The sequence below is a fragment of the Aptenodytes forsteri genome, unplaced genomic scaffold, assembly GCF_000699145.1.
Source record: "Aptenodytes forsteri isolate BGI_AS27 unplaced genomic scaffold, ASM69914v1 Scaffold53, whole genome shotgun sequence".
Lineage (NCBI taxonomy): Eukaryota > Metazoa > Chordata > Aves > Sphenisciformes > Spheniscidae > Aptenodytes > Aptenodytes forsteri.
The window spans coordinates 12310014-12325239 of record NW_008795909.1 but is presented as its reverse complement, the minus strand read 5'-3'; the positions used below and the strand labels follow the sequence as shown (position 1 = coordinate 12325239).

General features: G+C 34.6%; 1 protein-coding gene across 1 annotated transcript in view; it reads right to left on the bottom strand.

Annotated features, from left to right (window-relative positions):
• The window catches only part of DNAH12 (dynein axonemal heavy chain 12), an 80965-nt gene that overhangs the window by 49127 nt on the left and 16612 nt on the right, over positions 1–15226 (bottom strand). Inside the window, exons 15-29 of the mRNA XM_019473434.1 lie at positions 12094–12287; positions 10891–11131; positions 10113–10298; positions 9552–9752; positions 8254–8448; positions 7922–8043; positions 7507–7789; positions 6452–6571; positions 5913–6069; positions 5506–5678; positions 3858–4010; positions 3192–3431; positions 1776–2021; positions 1345–1464; positions 527–636 (exon numbers count right to left, since the gene is read on the bottom strand). Coding sequence (XP_019328979.1) covers positions 527–636; positions 1345–1464; positions 1776–2021; positions 3192–3431; positions 3858–4010; positions 5506–5678; positions 5913–6069; positions 6452–6571; positions 7507–7789; positions 7922–8043; positions 8254–8448; positions 9552–9752; positions 10113–10298; positions 10891–11131; positions 12094–12287 — 2741 coding nt within the window. The remainder of the gene's footprint in view (positions 1–526; positions 637–1344; positions 1465–1775; positions 2022–3191; positions 3432–3857; positions 4011–5505; positions 5679–5912; positions 6070–6451; positions 6572–7506; positions 7790–7921; positions 8044–8253; positions 8449–9551; positions 9753–10112; positions 10299–10890; positions 11132–12093; positions 12288–15226) is intronic.

Below are 15226 nucleotides of genomic sequence, written 5' to 3'. Positions count from 1 at the left end.
ACTGTTAAAGACTGAGGCAAAGGCGGCATTAAGTACCTCAGCCTTTTCCTCACTCTTGGTGACAATGTTTCCCCCCACATCCAATAAGGGGTGGAGATTCTCCTGCTCTCTTTTTGTCATTAATGTATTTGTAAATATATCAAGAGCAGTACAATTCCCCAGACATACACTTACAAGAATTTTGGTACATGTAAAAGCAGTATTGGTGACCAACTGTTCCAATATAAATAGAAACATTTTGCCACCCTTAAGACCTTTTACATTTGATATAAATAATCACTACAGTATAAGCCTCTCTTTTTGTCATTAATGTATTTGTAAATATATCAAGAGCAGTACAATTCCCCAGACATACACTTACAAGAATTTTGGTACATGTAAAAGCAGTATTGGTGACCAACTGTTCCAATACAAATAGAAACATTTTGCCACCCTTAAGACCTTTTACATTTGATATAAATAATCACTACAGTATAAGCCAAAATTACAACAAATACTGCTTGTGAAGCAGTAATGAGAACCTTACCCATGTCTAACAATCATCATTTCATATGTCTGTATCATTTTCTCTATAAAAGCTTTTACAGGTTGGACATTATGTCGAACGCAACATTCGCTGGCACATTCCAGAAAATCCTAAAATCAAACAAGATCATAATCTTATCATTGCTACAATTTAAATTACTGTCTTGGACTACAGTAAAACAGTTTATACTCATCAATAAGGGTTTCTAATTACTAATTCTAATAACTGAAATACTATTAATCAGAATATAGCAAACATCCCTGCGGAAAAAAAAAATAATCGCTTCTGTACTTCATATGCTAGAACAGGAGCTAACTACAATTTTTATCTTGAGGAGAAGGCATATCACCGTCAGGAAACCAACAGTGTGCTTTGGAACAATACACTTTTAACAAGACTCCAGTATTTACTGGAAATTTTTGAAAAGTCAATTCATTTTGTCTTTTCCAACATGCTCATCTTCTTCCCAACCATCCTCCTACAAAGGAGCTATGCTTTAATTGTTGCTGTAAACAAAAGAAAATACAAACACAAAGCTTAATCTCACTTAATTATGTCAAAAAATTAGGAAAGAAATCAGCAAAAGACCCTAAAATTCTGGATGTAAGGGAACTCAGATGTGGACTATACTCAGAACAGAGACAAAAATTTTCTTTGGCACTAAGTTTCATTGCAAACATTCAATAATTTTCCTTATCTTGCAATAACTCACAAATTACTGTATTAATTACACTTGGTGAAAAAAAAAAAACAACCAAAAAACAACACAAAACAACCCACAATGATTATGACCAAGGAAAAGTTACAAGTGTACTTACATTGTAGTCTGCATCAGGAAGCTTGATTCCAGGAAATAAATCACTAGTTATACCCATGAACAGAGGTATATCATGCGCCAAAAATTTGGGCTCATTCACATCCTTAATTGATCTAAGAAGCTAGAGGAAACAAATATACTTTTTACTGGTCTTATTAAAAACACAGAATAAACTGTTCATCAATTAAAATAATCTAACATGTAATAAAGATTAACATTAAATGGTGCCTTTGATAAGCAGTCAAGCACAACTGTGTGATCATCATCATAGCACTGGAAAGCGCAACATGTATTTTATTATCTTCGTTTCACAAATAGGGAAACTAAGAAATGTGGATCAGCGATGTGACAAGACGTGGTGGAACTGCCTTCAGAACTCAGAACCACATGCATCTGTAAAATTCCTTAAGAATTATTGCCTCAGGAACTCACCAATATATCTTCATCTTCTGTGGGAAATTTCAATTTTAGATTCCCAGCAGCCACCAACACAGCTTTAACTGCTCGCATACCATAGTCATAGTGATACTGAGAGGAAAGCTGTTCTGAACAAAGCCTGTAGGTCATTACTATCTTCACTGACAGTGACTTAGCATTCAAAAATCCATATGAATAGAGCAATATTTCTGCTATCAGAGCATAGTTAGGAACCATCATGGCTACTGTTCGGAAAAGAACCTGAAATACATACCCAAAGAAATATATTTAAGTAATTAATTGAGGAATAGAAAGTAATTCAGAACTTTTGCAGGTGATGGATCAGTATTCATCCCATCACAGCATTTCTAACTGAAAATAGTAGAAGCATTTTAAGTGAAGTACCGCTTAATACGATTAGGTAAGCTGTGGATCATTTAAAACAGTTACACTAGAAAGCAGTGGCCTGCAGAACATTTAGGAACCAATGAAATAGAAGAATTATCAATGTTTGCAGCTTATGACTCACTAGGAAGCTAACATAAATAAGCTGCCATCAAGATCCATCTCAATGTCCAATACAGTGCAGAAAAGACGCTGTCTCTCCCAGCTCTTTTCCCTCATCACTGTCTCAGGAATGCAGTTTGCCCCTTACACCGATACATCCAACACAGCAGTAAGCGAAGGAAGGTGTTGTACATGGCAGGTGAAAGAATGCACTTCCTTTCTTTAGGTGATCTGCAGTTGGTATACTCTTCATGCTGCATTAAATCCGCTTTAAGTTAGCATTCACAGTATAGTTCCGACTGAGGCAACTTGCTCTGACCCAGTAGCTCTGTGCCACATTGAGTCTTAAGGAACAGATGCTGTTCCAAAAGGCTCCAGATTATGCTAAAGCCAAGCCTCCTCAATGAAACAGCTAATCTAGTCAAAACAATAATCTCAAAAGATTTTATTTAATCAGGTAATCTAAGCAAATTCATTACATGTATTAAGTGTAGTTTGCTAACACTTCTTTTAAATAAGACTACAATAAATACAATGTAAAAATACTTTCTTAAAGCATTTTTTCCAACATACCCCTCCATCTTAAAGTTAGCATCCAAATCTTATAATCTACCAACAGCCTCACACTTGCCAGTTTACTTGCTACAGCATTAGAGCCTTTGGCCTTGAAAAATAATCATGAAAAACACTAATAGACACAAGAAAATAAAAAATATTTCAAATTCCTTCACAAAGAACAAAGTACTTAGGAGGAAAAAAAAAGTAGAAAAGAAAAAAAAGAGGCTTACTATTCGTAAATTGCATAACAAGTATATGCTTATATTCCAGGTGGTACAGTCTGAATTAATACCAGCAATACACATATCCCTCAAGTTCTTAAAAAAAATTAATTCTTAAGCAGAAACATGTATTTTATTATTTTACCTTCAGATTATCTGGAAGTTCAGAACGTCCTGCATAACCTGGATTCATAGTAACAGCTACAAAACAGTTGGGGTTAAGCTTCAGTTCAGTTCCTTCAAAAATAAATGTTTCTAGCTTTATCTGTATGGCTCTCTGGATGCAAAGGATCTGCTGTGCCACAACAGACAGTACTTCCAGTTCAATGCGATTGAATTCATCAAAACATGCCCATGCACCTGATGAAGCCAAACCCTTGAAAAACTGCCAATGGAGAAAGATAACAATAATATCACTAACAGAATAAGATTCAAAAGAAACTAAAGAGTATCACATTGGAAGTTTAATTACATGAAAGATACAATTATGCTAATAATGTCTAAGCCTAAACAGGCCAGCGCAGAGCAAAGACCAGTGATGTACTGAAGAACAGAGTCTTTTCTTGGTTCTAAAGAAAGCTAAATCAGAAGATCCTGATCCTGTGAACTCTTGTTTCTTTACATGTTTTAATGAGTGACTTAATAGGATTTCACAAAGCACAGGAAATTAAGCATATGTAGAGACCAGTATATAGTGTCCAAGGGTAGCAGACCACAGATGACAAATTTATTGAAATGTCTCTAAAGTAGGCACCCTACAATTTTCATCCTAAAAATAAAATACAAAGCTTAACATTTATTTTCTATTTACCTTTCCCATTGCCAGGTAATCGAGGCCATCAGAGCAGTTGAAGACAACACACTGAACAGCAAGAGCTTTAGCCAAGTCTTTGGTGGTCTCTGTTTTACCTGTCCCTGCTGGACCCTCTGGGGCACCACCAAGGTTTAAATAAAAGGCTCCAATCTAAGAAACAGAAATAGTTTATGGAAATTATTAGTACTTCATTCATATGAAATTATTCTGAATAAAAATGTTAAATTAAATTGCACTACATAGATACATTGACTGTATGAAACTAACAAAAAAAAAAAAGTATGGCTATACTAATTAAAAAATAATCTGAAATTTACTTACAGCTTGGAACTATATACAACAGAATTGAATTTTGACCCTAACAGAGAGTTTAGTTTTATTGTCATCATGACCATGATTAGTTACTCAAACTTTATTGGACCCAATCTTTCAGTTCTTGCTTAGATACATCTTTCAAATTAAATTTGATGCAATTACTTGGTTGCTACTCTTTTCTACCTCTGTTTCTCCTTTAATATACTTTTTTCCTCTTTCCTTTTTGTTTCCCACACTGTCCCCCTTTATTGCACATATATTCTATTGACCATTTCATATTCTCTCCTATATTCCATTGAAGTAGGAGGAAAATCTGACAGAAAAAAAATAAAGTTGCAGACTCTAAACAAAAACTCAGATGTATTTGGCTTCCAATCCACAGTTACAGGGCCACATATATATTGACAAGCACTGGGAATAATGTATTAAGACCTTTGTGGGCAAAGGACGAGACTTCCATTTGCCAGGGTACCAGGATTCCAACTGCTTTGCTCCAAGATTCAAGGTCTGTGAGCTTAAAAAAGAAACAGGCTACCAGCTGCATTGTCCTCTCACACAAATGTACCTTGATGTTTTGACAAACAGGTACCAAGCATCAGCTAGAACCATACCATAAAAATTAAAGCTACAAAGAGGGCAAAAAAATATCTTCAGATGCATCAGTCAGGTCTCCTCAGACCTTTTCTTAAACCCTACAGAGTTTGTGATTAGGTCTCCACAGCATGAAAATTACCATCTTACAACAAGAGGAGGATGGGTGCCTAGTAAAACTTGAAACCATACTCCAGCCAAATAAACTGCAGTAAATGATAGTCAGAAAAGCCATTATCTGAGATGACTTTGGTAAATTTTCAGTTGTCAGGTTAGTTGAGGATAGACCAGTACAATACTAAACACCTCTAACAAGAGCAGGGATACTAAAAAGTTGCCAAACTGTTGTACTAGTCTTAGGAACAATATGATCACAAGCGGATCCTTCTCCATTTTATTTAGCAACCACAGAACATCAGAAAAGGATTTTGTGTTCTCGTAATCTAGACAGCAATAAAAATATTGGGCATTTTTTCTCTTCGTATTTTAAAAAACACATCCACAACAGAACAATCCACTAATGTTTCAGTCATGTTGGTGGGCTGTCCAGATTTGTTGTTATAAATCAGTTTCATGTTCAATATTCTATAGAAATTACAATCTTTGAAAACCACGTTTAACAGAAATACCAGAGTCTGACAGCAACTGCAAGCCCTAAAAGTATGACTGTAATGAACAGTGTAAGAAATACTATACTACAGTAAATACAGTATTTAGTAGCACTGGTGGAAGATCATACCAAGGTGCGGTAACACCTGTCTGTAAGAGGAGTGATGACAAGGCGTGGTGAGTTTCCAAGGTATTCATAGGCATATTTTACATTGCAATTAATGATGCAGACACGAACATTCTCAAATTCCCAATAATATCGTAGTTGTGCAAGCCACTGAAAGTCTGTTTCACTCTGCACGCCTGATAAACACAGAATTGAAAGCCATCATAAAAGACATTTTAGATAACTGGATTTTCTATTAGGTTTAAATTTAAAACAGCTTTGAAATTATTACTGTTGATGCTCACATCCAAATACTCCCATACCTATCTTAATACTGTTGTGTTTTAGGCAGCAAAATCAGATTGGTTAACTATTTTTAAAACATGTTTATTAAGACTCATGTGAAGAAAAATGTTGTAGAAGATAATTACCACTTCCAATCATTTCCATGAGGACGTCTCTAGCATGAACATCAATAGTAACCAAGGCACCCAGTGTAGTCCTTGTTTGCTTCGACAGTTTTCCTCTTACCAGCTCTACAATATCATTAAGTTGAAGCTGAAGTGTTTCATAATAATTCTTTAAACCCTAGGAGAAAAAAGGTAATTATGAAACTGATTATGAGAGTTTCAAGTGTTCCAGACTTCTTCATGTTGACTAAATATCTTAATGGAGATTGCTTTTTAAGCCATTCTTTTACATTGTCATGTTTTTGTATCAACCTCTCTCATTAACAGTCATGCATTTACGTTGCAAAGCTACATTTTAATCTATGCTTGCTCTAAACAAGAACATTCAAGTACCTGAATCAAAGGTGTAAGTCACCGTACATAAATTCATGTATATCAAACTCATATGCCGATCCTTTCAAATTTTATTTTGATTGTAGAAAAATATTTAAGCTAAAAACATTAGCTGAAATGAAAAATTAATAAAGATTTTTAAAAAAAGATTATGCATTACAAAGTACCTCTGGTCCACTGCAAAGAATTTCATGTACCTCACTTGTCCAGAACATTTGAGACACACACAATACTACTTGTCCAGGCCACTCCAGAACCCATCTTTTTCTCTCAGTCTCTAGATATGCCTGAAAGAGTTAAATACAGTATACAAATACAGTGTCAGTGCAATATATCATCATGTAATACAGAAGCATATAATGTGATCCTATTAATATTCTTTGCTAAAAAATATTATTTTATTTTCAAAGTCCAAATGAACTATTAAATGCTCTTTTCCCCTTAGATTTGCAACTTTTTATCAAATAATTTTAAAGATTCTTGCAATTATCTTTTCATATTATGTAAATATTCACAACTTGCTGACTTCATACAAAGAAACATTTTCTGGCTAATGATTTTCTTTTAGGAGGGAGCAAAGATTTTACAAGTGTTGTATTTCTAACTTGTAATTAAATAAAAAAAACCTGAAAGGAAGTTGTAGGAGGTGGGTGGTCGGTCTCTTCTCCCAAGTAACAAGCGATAGGATGAGAAGAAACAGCCTCAAGTTGTGCCAGGGGAGGTTTAGATTGGATGTGAGGAAAAATTTCTTTACTGAAAGAGTGGTGAAACATTGGAACAGGCTGCCCAGGGAAGTGGTTGAGTCCCCATCCCTGGAGGTATTTAAAAGACGTGTAGATGAGGCACTTAGGGACATGGTTTAGTGGATATGGTGGGGTTGGGTCGACGGTTGGACTCGATGATCTTAGAGGTCTTTTCCAACCTCAATGATTCTATGAATAACTTATTTACATCAGGTAATATATCCTATAAACACAGTATTGCTGCCAAGCTTTTAAAAGAATTTATATCCAGTGTTACAGGAAAACGACTTGATTCTTACTCAAACTAAACTCTTGTTTATCTCACCGGCCTATAAATACAGGTAATGTTAACTTGGTCCTGGCCCCATAACTTCATCAACTCTTGTGTTCAGGAAGAATTTTAGGAAGCCAAGAGACAGCCTTAAAATAAAGAAAGCTCTATTTGTGCCACAGTTATTAAGTTATTACAAAACCCATACCATTCTTGATCTAGCAATAACATCATGTATACTCTTCAGCATAATATCTTCTACTTGAATTAACCACTTCTCCACTGCACCTCGAGCTTCAGAAGTAGAAATGGTTGAAATCAGTTCTACACACTCGCCTTCAGAACTATACATTGCTTTAATATCCAAATTGGGAAGGAAATGTAGCTTAGCAATGCCTTCAAAACACTTCTTCAAGTGAGGCTGAACTCTGCGAGGATCCTTAGTCTCCGACAGGATCTCCAACATTTCATCATTAGACAAAAAAAAGAAGCTAAAAAAAAATTAGAAAAAAGAAAAAGAAAAAAGCCAGCTGTATTATCAAGCTGCTTTAAAGGCTGACCTTATTCAAAACAAAATAAACATTCAGAATCTTTGTTTTTTAAATAGCCAAAACTCATCATACCGGGGAAAGAAGAGACGTTTTTTCTCAAGATAAGCATTAAGCCCTTTCATGATATTGTCAAGAAGCTCATTACAGTTCTGAAGCTTCTCCAATAACCCTATCAAGGAAGTAGCAACAAGAACCTGTAATAACAAACACATGCAAACTGTAAGTTATTAATAAGATATTTCAAACAGTAGAAGTTATTCAAGTAATGTACAACATGGCTTTGTTCCTAGAAAGCCTAGCCAACTGATGTAGTAGTTCATTGTATATATTCTGAAAACAAAAGCATTGACAAAAAAAACCAAGAGAAGCTACTGTTTCCTTTTAGTACTGTATATTTCCCTTACCTTTGGGTCTTTGGCACAATACTTCATAATATCCCTCCAGTATCTATCCACAGTCTGAAAGAGACGCCCCTCTTCCGGCATCTGTTGCATAATATCCTCAGAAGAAAAAATGGGTTCCAAATAAAGCCACTGTGCTTGCACTTTCAGCCATTCATCAATAATCTCCTGAATTTGAATTAAGTGATTTTCAAATTCCTTAATAAATATTTAAAGAATGTTACCTTAATATCTCCAAACAAATAATGTTAGAAAGAATAAATACAGGAAAGGTAGACACTGTGGTACTCTAGTTCCCAAGGAGAAAATAAACATGTCTAGCAGTAAACGAAAGAAAAATATTTAGGAGTATTTAGGTTCTTCCACGTATACAGATGGCCAAAGGAGTTCAGAAAGTTTAACTTACCTGGAAATGAATTTTCTAAAATGCAGTTATCACTTTAGTGATGATCTTTTAACAACTTAATGGTTAAATAATACCCAGGAGGCAAATTCTGTTTCATCTCCCCACAGCAAGGAGCTCTTGGATTGCAGCTGAATTACAGCAGGGACACAAGAATACCAGAAAGGCCATCCTAGATCACAGGAGAGATCCAGCCAGACCAGTATCCTGTCCCTAAAGTGAACAATAGCAGATACCTCTGGAAGAGGGTGGAGAGACTGCCTGTAAAGAGTAAATACTACCTATGTTCACTGAGCCTGCTTGAACCTGAAGATTTCCTACATAAACCAAAAAAGAACTAGGGAGGGTAACTGCAAAGCAATTTCACCAGCTTCTCTCCTGTCAATAGTCATGGTGTCAGCACCACAAAGATTTCTCTAGCCCTGAAAATACAAAAGCAGGTGTAAAGCAATCCCATCGTTGTTCTGAGGCCTGATTAAAAAAACGTTCTCCCAGCCCTCAAGAAGTTTCCTTGCCCAGATGAAAACACTATAGTTCAAAATTTGAGTCCAAAACTCAAGGATTAATTCACTAAATGTTCTTATTAACAATAATAAAAGTATAATTTCCAGTTATTAAGCAGCAGGGTTAAAGACACTAACAGAAATAGTGATTTTGCAAAATACTCAGAAAAATAATCATGTTCTTTTGGTTGCACTTGAACCTGAACGGAAGAGGGAATTCCAACACAGAGATAATGTAAGTAGGACTTATATGAACTCAAAAGAATCTTGCTGAAAAATCAATGAAAGCATTTCATTAACAAGTCAAACAATAAAGTTGTAATACAATTGGCATAATCTTACATTATAGTTATCCTGCAAATAAAAATGGTAAAAAAAAAAAGTACTTATTGTACCCTGATTTCTTTGTCAAATGGTTTAATGAAAGGTGATCCTCTCATTGTCTGAGTTTTCATAATCTGATCATCGAGAACAGCTTGAATCCCATCCACTGCAGACAGAATATGAATACCAGTCTCATGATACACACTTGTATTGAAGGAAATTGAATCCCAGGTTTCCATCATGGCATGCATTGCTTTCTCTAAGGAAAATTCCTACAGTTTAAAAAGAAAATAGTTTACTTGAGTCACTGCATTATTTTTTTCCAACTCACTAATTCAATGTATAAGCTTATCTAGCTGAATAAGCTCTTTTGCTCTAACAGCATAAATTAACTTATTATTTTTCTTAGTATATAATTTTCTATTGCACAGAAAGGAGTACACTTGGGAAATACTAATGATGTAACATGAGATACAAATGTTTACACCCTCACTGTTATCATCTAATGGGCCAAAGTCTCACCAAATCTCTTTTGTTGCATAAGGGCAAAGACAAAAAATTCTAGTAAGCCATAAAAGCCATTACTAAGAGACCTGATGTTGTATTTATCACTATCAAATCGCTATGCTTACCTTGCTTGCACCTACACTTATAGCTTCAAACTCTTCCATATAAGGGACTAGATTCTGCTTCAAAACTTTTCTCAGGGTAGTTCCAGAGTCTGGTGTTAAATCATATCCTACTATATTTGACATCTGCTGCCAATGACGAGTTCTCATGCCGGGGTTACAAAAGATAGTTACAGTGGGAATATTCTCCTAATTGAGGAAAAACATTTGTAAGGTAAAAATTGTGATGTGCATTATTTCTTAACTTTTTAATCATCTTTGATGTGCATTTAAAATTCTGCTGCAGTAGCTGATGACAGGAAAATCTTTTCTTAAAAGTGCAGATTGATCCATTCAGTTATCCATTCCATTTCTAAATAATTGTAGTAAATTACTAAAGAAGAAATATAAAACTATTAAGCACAGTCTTAGCAGAAAAGAGAAAAGGAACAATTTTTCAGCTATGTTATGTTAAATTGGGCTTCCATTAACGTAACATATAGTCCCATTTCAAAATTCCCAACTACATCCTTAAATGTTTCTCTGCATCCAAAAATTACTTTTCTCCTGTATGTGTCCACTCTTTAACAATTCACATTCCTAAAATCACAAAGATATCAAAAATTCAATTTTATTAAAATCAATGGGACAGTACAATCTGGAAATGGTGATTCAGAGCGCGTGCACTCTCTCTCTCTGTAATAACAGGAGTTTCTAACACTGCATCATCTACCTATACTGAGTGCTGAATTTAGCATTTGTCCCTCAGCATCAAGTATTAATATCCCTCACCTTTTCTTACCTTAAAGTCTTTAACCTGCTCCAGAACTAAAGAGCACATTGTAAGAGTTGGATTTGCCTTTGTTTCTTCTTCTGTCTTCTCTTCTACAGTTCTGCATCGTGATGTCTTTTTCCACTCCTGTTGAATTTTCTTCTGCTTTTGTTGGAACAGTCTTGACGCTTTGTATATCTCTCTAAAAAACTCATCAACCTCAGCCTCCATGCTTTCCCCATTTAGTTCCAAAAAGGTACCATCCATCCATCTGAGAAAAAACACAAAGTTAGAAAACAGAATAACAAATAGTCCACAAATAATTAACACTTTGTTTTGCAACACAAACGAGATGTAGATTAATAGTTATTTAAATTAGAGCAAAGCTCTTGTTTCCAATTATTGTCATTCTATGCAAAATTCTAATGCACAACTGAAGGTGGCTTGATCACATTTTTCTGTGTATTTGTGTAATTCTCTCAAGTCAGTCACATACTGAAACCAAGTAACTGCACAGACTGAGAAATATTTAAGTTAAGCTCTGGATAGAGATCAACATATGACATGAAAATATACTAAGCCTTTGTATTTAAAAAAAAAAAAAATATGCAAAGCCTTTGTATTTAAAAAAAAAAAAATCTGTACTTTCTAGCCATATCGCATTATAACTTCCAAAGAGTGCAGGAACTGGTAAACAATCTCACTTAATTTAGACTCAGACATACTACAGTTTTTGTGATAGGATCTAGCCACCAGATAGCAATGTAAACATTTGAGCACATCTACATGGCATTTTGGACATCCGTTAAGTTAAAAATAGTTTTCATTACCTACAGATTGTGAGCTTTCTAATTCAACTGCTTCCTTTTCTGGTATACAAAATGGCTCATAACTAACCAAATTCTTTCTTCCTAATACATTTCTTTCATAGAGTTTGTCTTATTATAGGCTTCACCAGCGTGACCAATACAGTCAGAACCCAGTATGCAATATACTCCTTTGCATTACATTAAAAAAAAAAAAAGAAAATAAACTGACATTTTTTCTAGCTGAATTAAAATTAACAACCCTGATATGTAAGTCATATTACTATTATATTTGGATTGCTAATAACAAATAAATGTTTATAAGAAAACAAATCCATATTCTACATCTGAGTAGATGCTGTGTCTACAAACACAGCATGACCATTTTTCCCCGCTCTCCCTCATTTAGCTTCATGAGCTGAATTACCTTTTTTCTGTTCGTTGCCATTTCAGTATAAGATGAAAGAGTTTCTGATACGGTTCAATCTCAACTTTTAAGTTGTTGAGGAGTGGGAAGTCACTCTGTTTCCATTCAAGCAGAGTCTCCTCTTTATTAATAAGAGCTACTGTTTCATCAGCCTCCTGTATGCGTTTCTGTAACGCCCTCAGGTCAGTCACATACTGAAATCAAATAATTGTATGTCTTGAGAGATAACTAAGTTATGCTTTGAACAGCTATCAAAATAAGATATCAAAATATACTAAGCCTTCTTATTTACTAAAATTTTAGAAAACATGAGTTAAAAACTCGTCTTCTTACCCTTGAGTAGATAAACTGTGAAGAACCCAGATTAACACTAAGAAAAATAAAATTGGTTTTATCATCACTGAACTTAAGAGTATAAAACTATTTTCAAAATATTTGAGCTTTAAAATTCACTGTTCCAGGAGGCAGGCATACACATTTTTATGTACCTGACATACCATAAGGGCAACTGGGATTTATGACCTTAGGATTTTTGTTTTGTGCTTTGAAGTGTTTTGTTTTTGAAAAATAAAATTACCAAGCACAATTGTGATAACCTTCAATTAAAGTGCAAGACATGCTCTGCCGATTATAAAATACTTCTAGAAATTCGCAAAGTTTTGGAGCGAGTGGTCTGCTCTTCATTAGCAGAAAAATGAAGTTTTAAGGTTCATAGGGTAAAAAAGAAAAAAAAAAAAAAAAAGAAATCAAATTGCTACCAATCACTCTTTCTAACCTGCTATTTTTTCCTTCAGTTCCTCAGTATATCAAAGACAGGGAAGGAAATTCTTATCCCACTGAAGCTATTTGCAAATAATTTCACTGGGGCCAGAATTCCATGCTTTATATAAACCAGAGTAAACAAATAATTCACTTTATACATCTGTAATATCTCAGTCCTTGCTGGGATTACCTTTCAGCTAATTTAAGCACAACTTCATAGTAAACTTCCCTTTAAGTCAAATGTTATCGCCAATGTAATACAAAAAGGGGGGTCCAGGGGTAATTTTATGAATTTGTTCGTTGTGGCAAGAAGATAATAAACGTTTTAGTTCACATTTGTTAAATTAACTGATTACTTTTAATTCTAAGTTTCTTCCATGACCCCTGTGTATTAAACATACAAAACATTTCCACCCATTTTATACTAAATGTTAATCAGACCTGCTGCATGCAATCCAGTTCTGAGTATTCTTCGAACTCTGCCATAGAACGCGTCAGCTTGTCTAATTCCACCATCAGTTTCTCATATTTATGTATTAGTTCTTGCTCTCCTTTACGTTTAGACTGTTCAATCAGCTACAAAACAATTGATTTTTTTTTAAATGATAAAAAAGCAATGCAAAAGTGGTTGCAAGTCCTTTCAATGATTAACATACTAAGTTACTAAGTTACTAAGATATTAGTACCATCTAAATTAAACATTTAACACAGACAGAAAATAAACAATACAGATAAGTTATTATCCTTATAATAATTGAAATTTCTTCAGGAGTTGCTTTCTATGTGTCCCATTTAAGTGTGTGCAACCTCTGTATGTTAACATGGAACCCATATCTCAATACCATAGCAGTTTCGGTCACCTTAAAGGACTCCTTCAGCAATCAGACAAAAGATAGGAAAGTATCACAGAAAAAAATAGAGAGATTCTCATCTTTGGGATTCAGTGTTTTATTGCCGAAAGAGGACATCTACAGTTGTTGAAAGCCCATGCTATCCCACGTGTATCTACTGCTATAAAAGGCAGAAATTCTAGAACATAAGACCACTCTAAAGCACAGGGTCTCCACACAGAGGGGTTATTTTTAAGGTACCAAACAAGAAATCAACCAAGGCAGAGGAGATCTCCTAAGACAAGGACACCTACTGACACACAAAAATTGTGAAGCAAACAGAACTTCTGCAAAGGAGGAACCAGTCTTTTCCTACTGCATTAGAATAAGAATGGGCTTGTATCTGAGAGTATAAAATGCAAATATGGAGACTCAAAAACTTGACATAAAACTATTCTTGTCCTCAAGCTCTAGCACAATGCAAGTTGCAAATGCAAGTACACAGAGATATACTCCTGAGGGACTCTCATTAAGTCAGATACACTCTGCACTACCATTTTCATTAAAAAGAATTTGAACAAGGATCACGGACTCTCTGTGTACAAGTAGAAAATTAATTTCACTCATTTATTTTTGGGGATTAAAAGAATGATAAAATGCAAAGAAAATATTTTACAGACATAGCAGTCTCCCAAGCTGCGTATGTTTTAAGACAGAGGCATATTTACTAGCCTTGGACATACTCCTTAGTATCTAAATAAGACTTGGTGAAAAAGAAATCCTCGATTGTGATATTTAACATTTTAAAAAATAAAAATATCAGTATCTTTTAATTGTTAATTCTTAAACATTTTTAGAAGAAATTATTAAATCTATGCTAAATTACTATAGAGAGGCAAGAGAACACCAAAAGGCTTGACTTACTGTATCATAGCCAGAAAGAAAGAATGCTAGCAAGATGAATACAGACAAGTGGAAGAAAATAAAGTAATCTACAGTCACACAGAGAAAATCAGATGTTGCATACTTTCTATTAATGATTGCTACCTGAAAAACACAATTCCCACTGTTCTTTTATTGACAGAACAAAGCATCATTTTAACTAAATTACTTCCTGTCCAGAGCACTAACTCTTACTAAGGGCCGGGCAATTACATTTTCAGTACTAGTCAACTGCAGTGTAGTGAATTTTCACCTTCCTATGAATTACCTAGTACTGACCACAAACAAATTAAGATCATAAGACTTGCTGAAGGTTTTAAGTTACAGTGACAATTTTTAAATTATTCCATAAAAAGCCCTCTGTTGATATAAAAATCAGGAAATCTGTTATTTATGCATGTCTAAATTAGTATGGTTCACGTTATATGTGTAAATACATTTAGCTCAAGTAAAGTGAAAAGTCTAACAAGCCAAAATACACCATGAACTGAGAAAGTGCTCTTACATCATCATGCTCATCAAAAATAGGGTTAATCTTCTTTGGCCATAATAGAACTGTTGCATTCAGTACAATGTCTTCAGGAGCAAATAAAAAAACA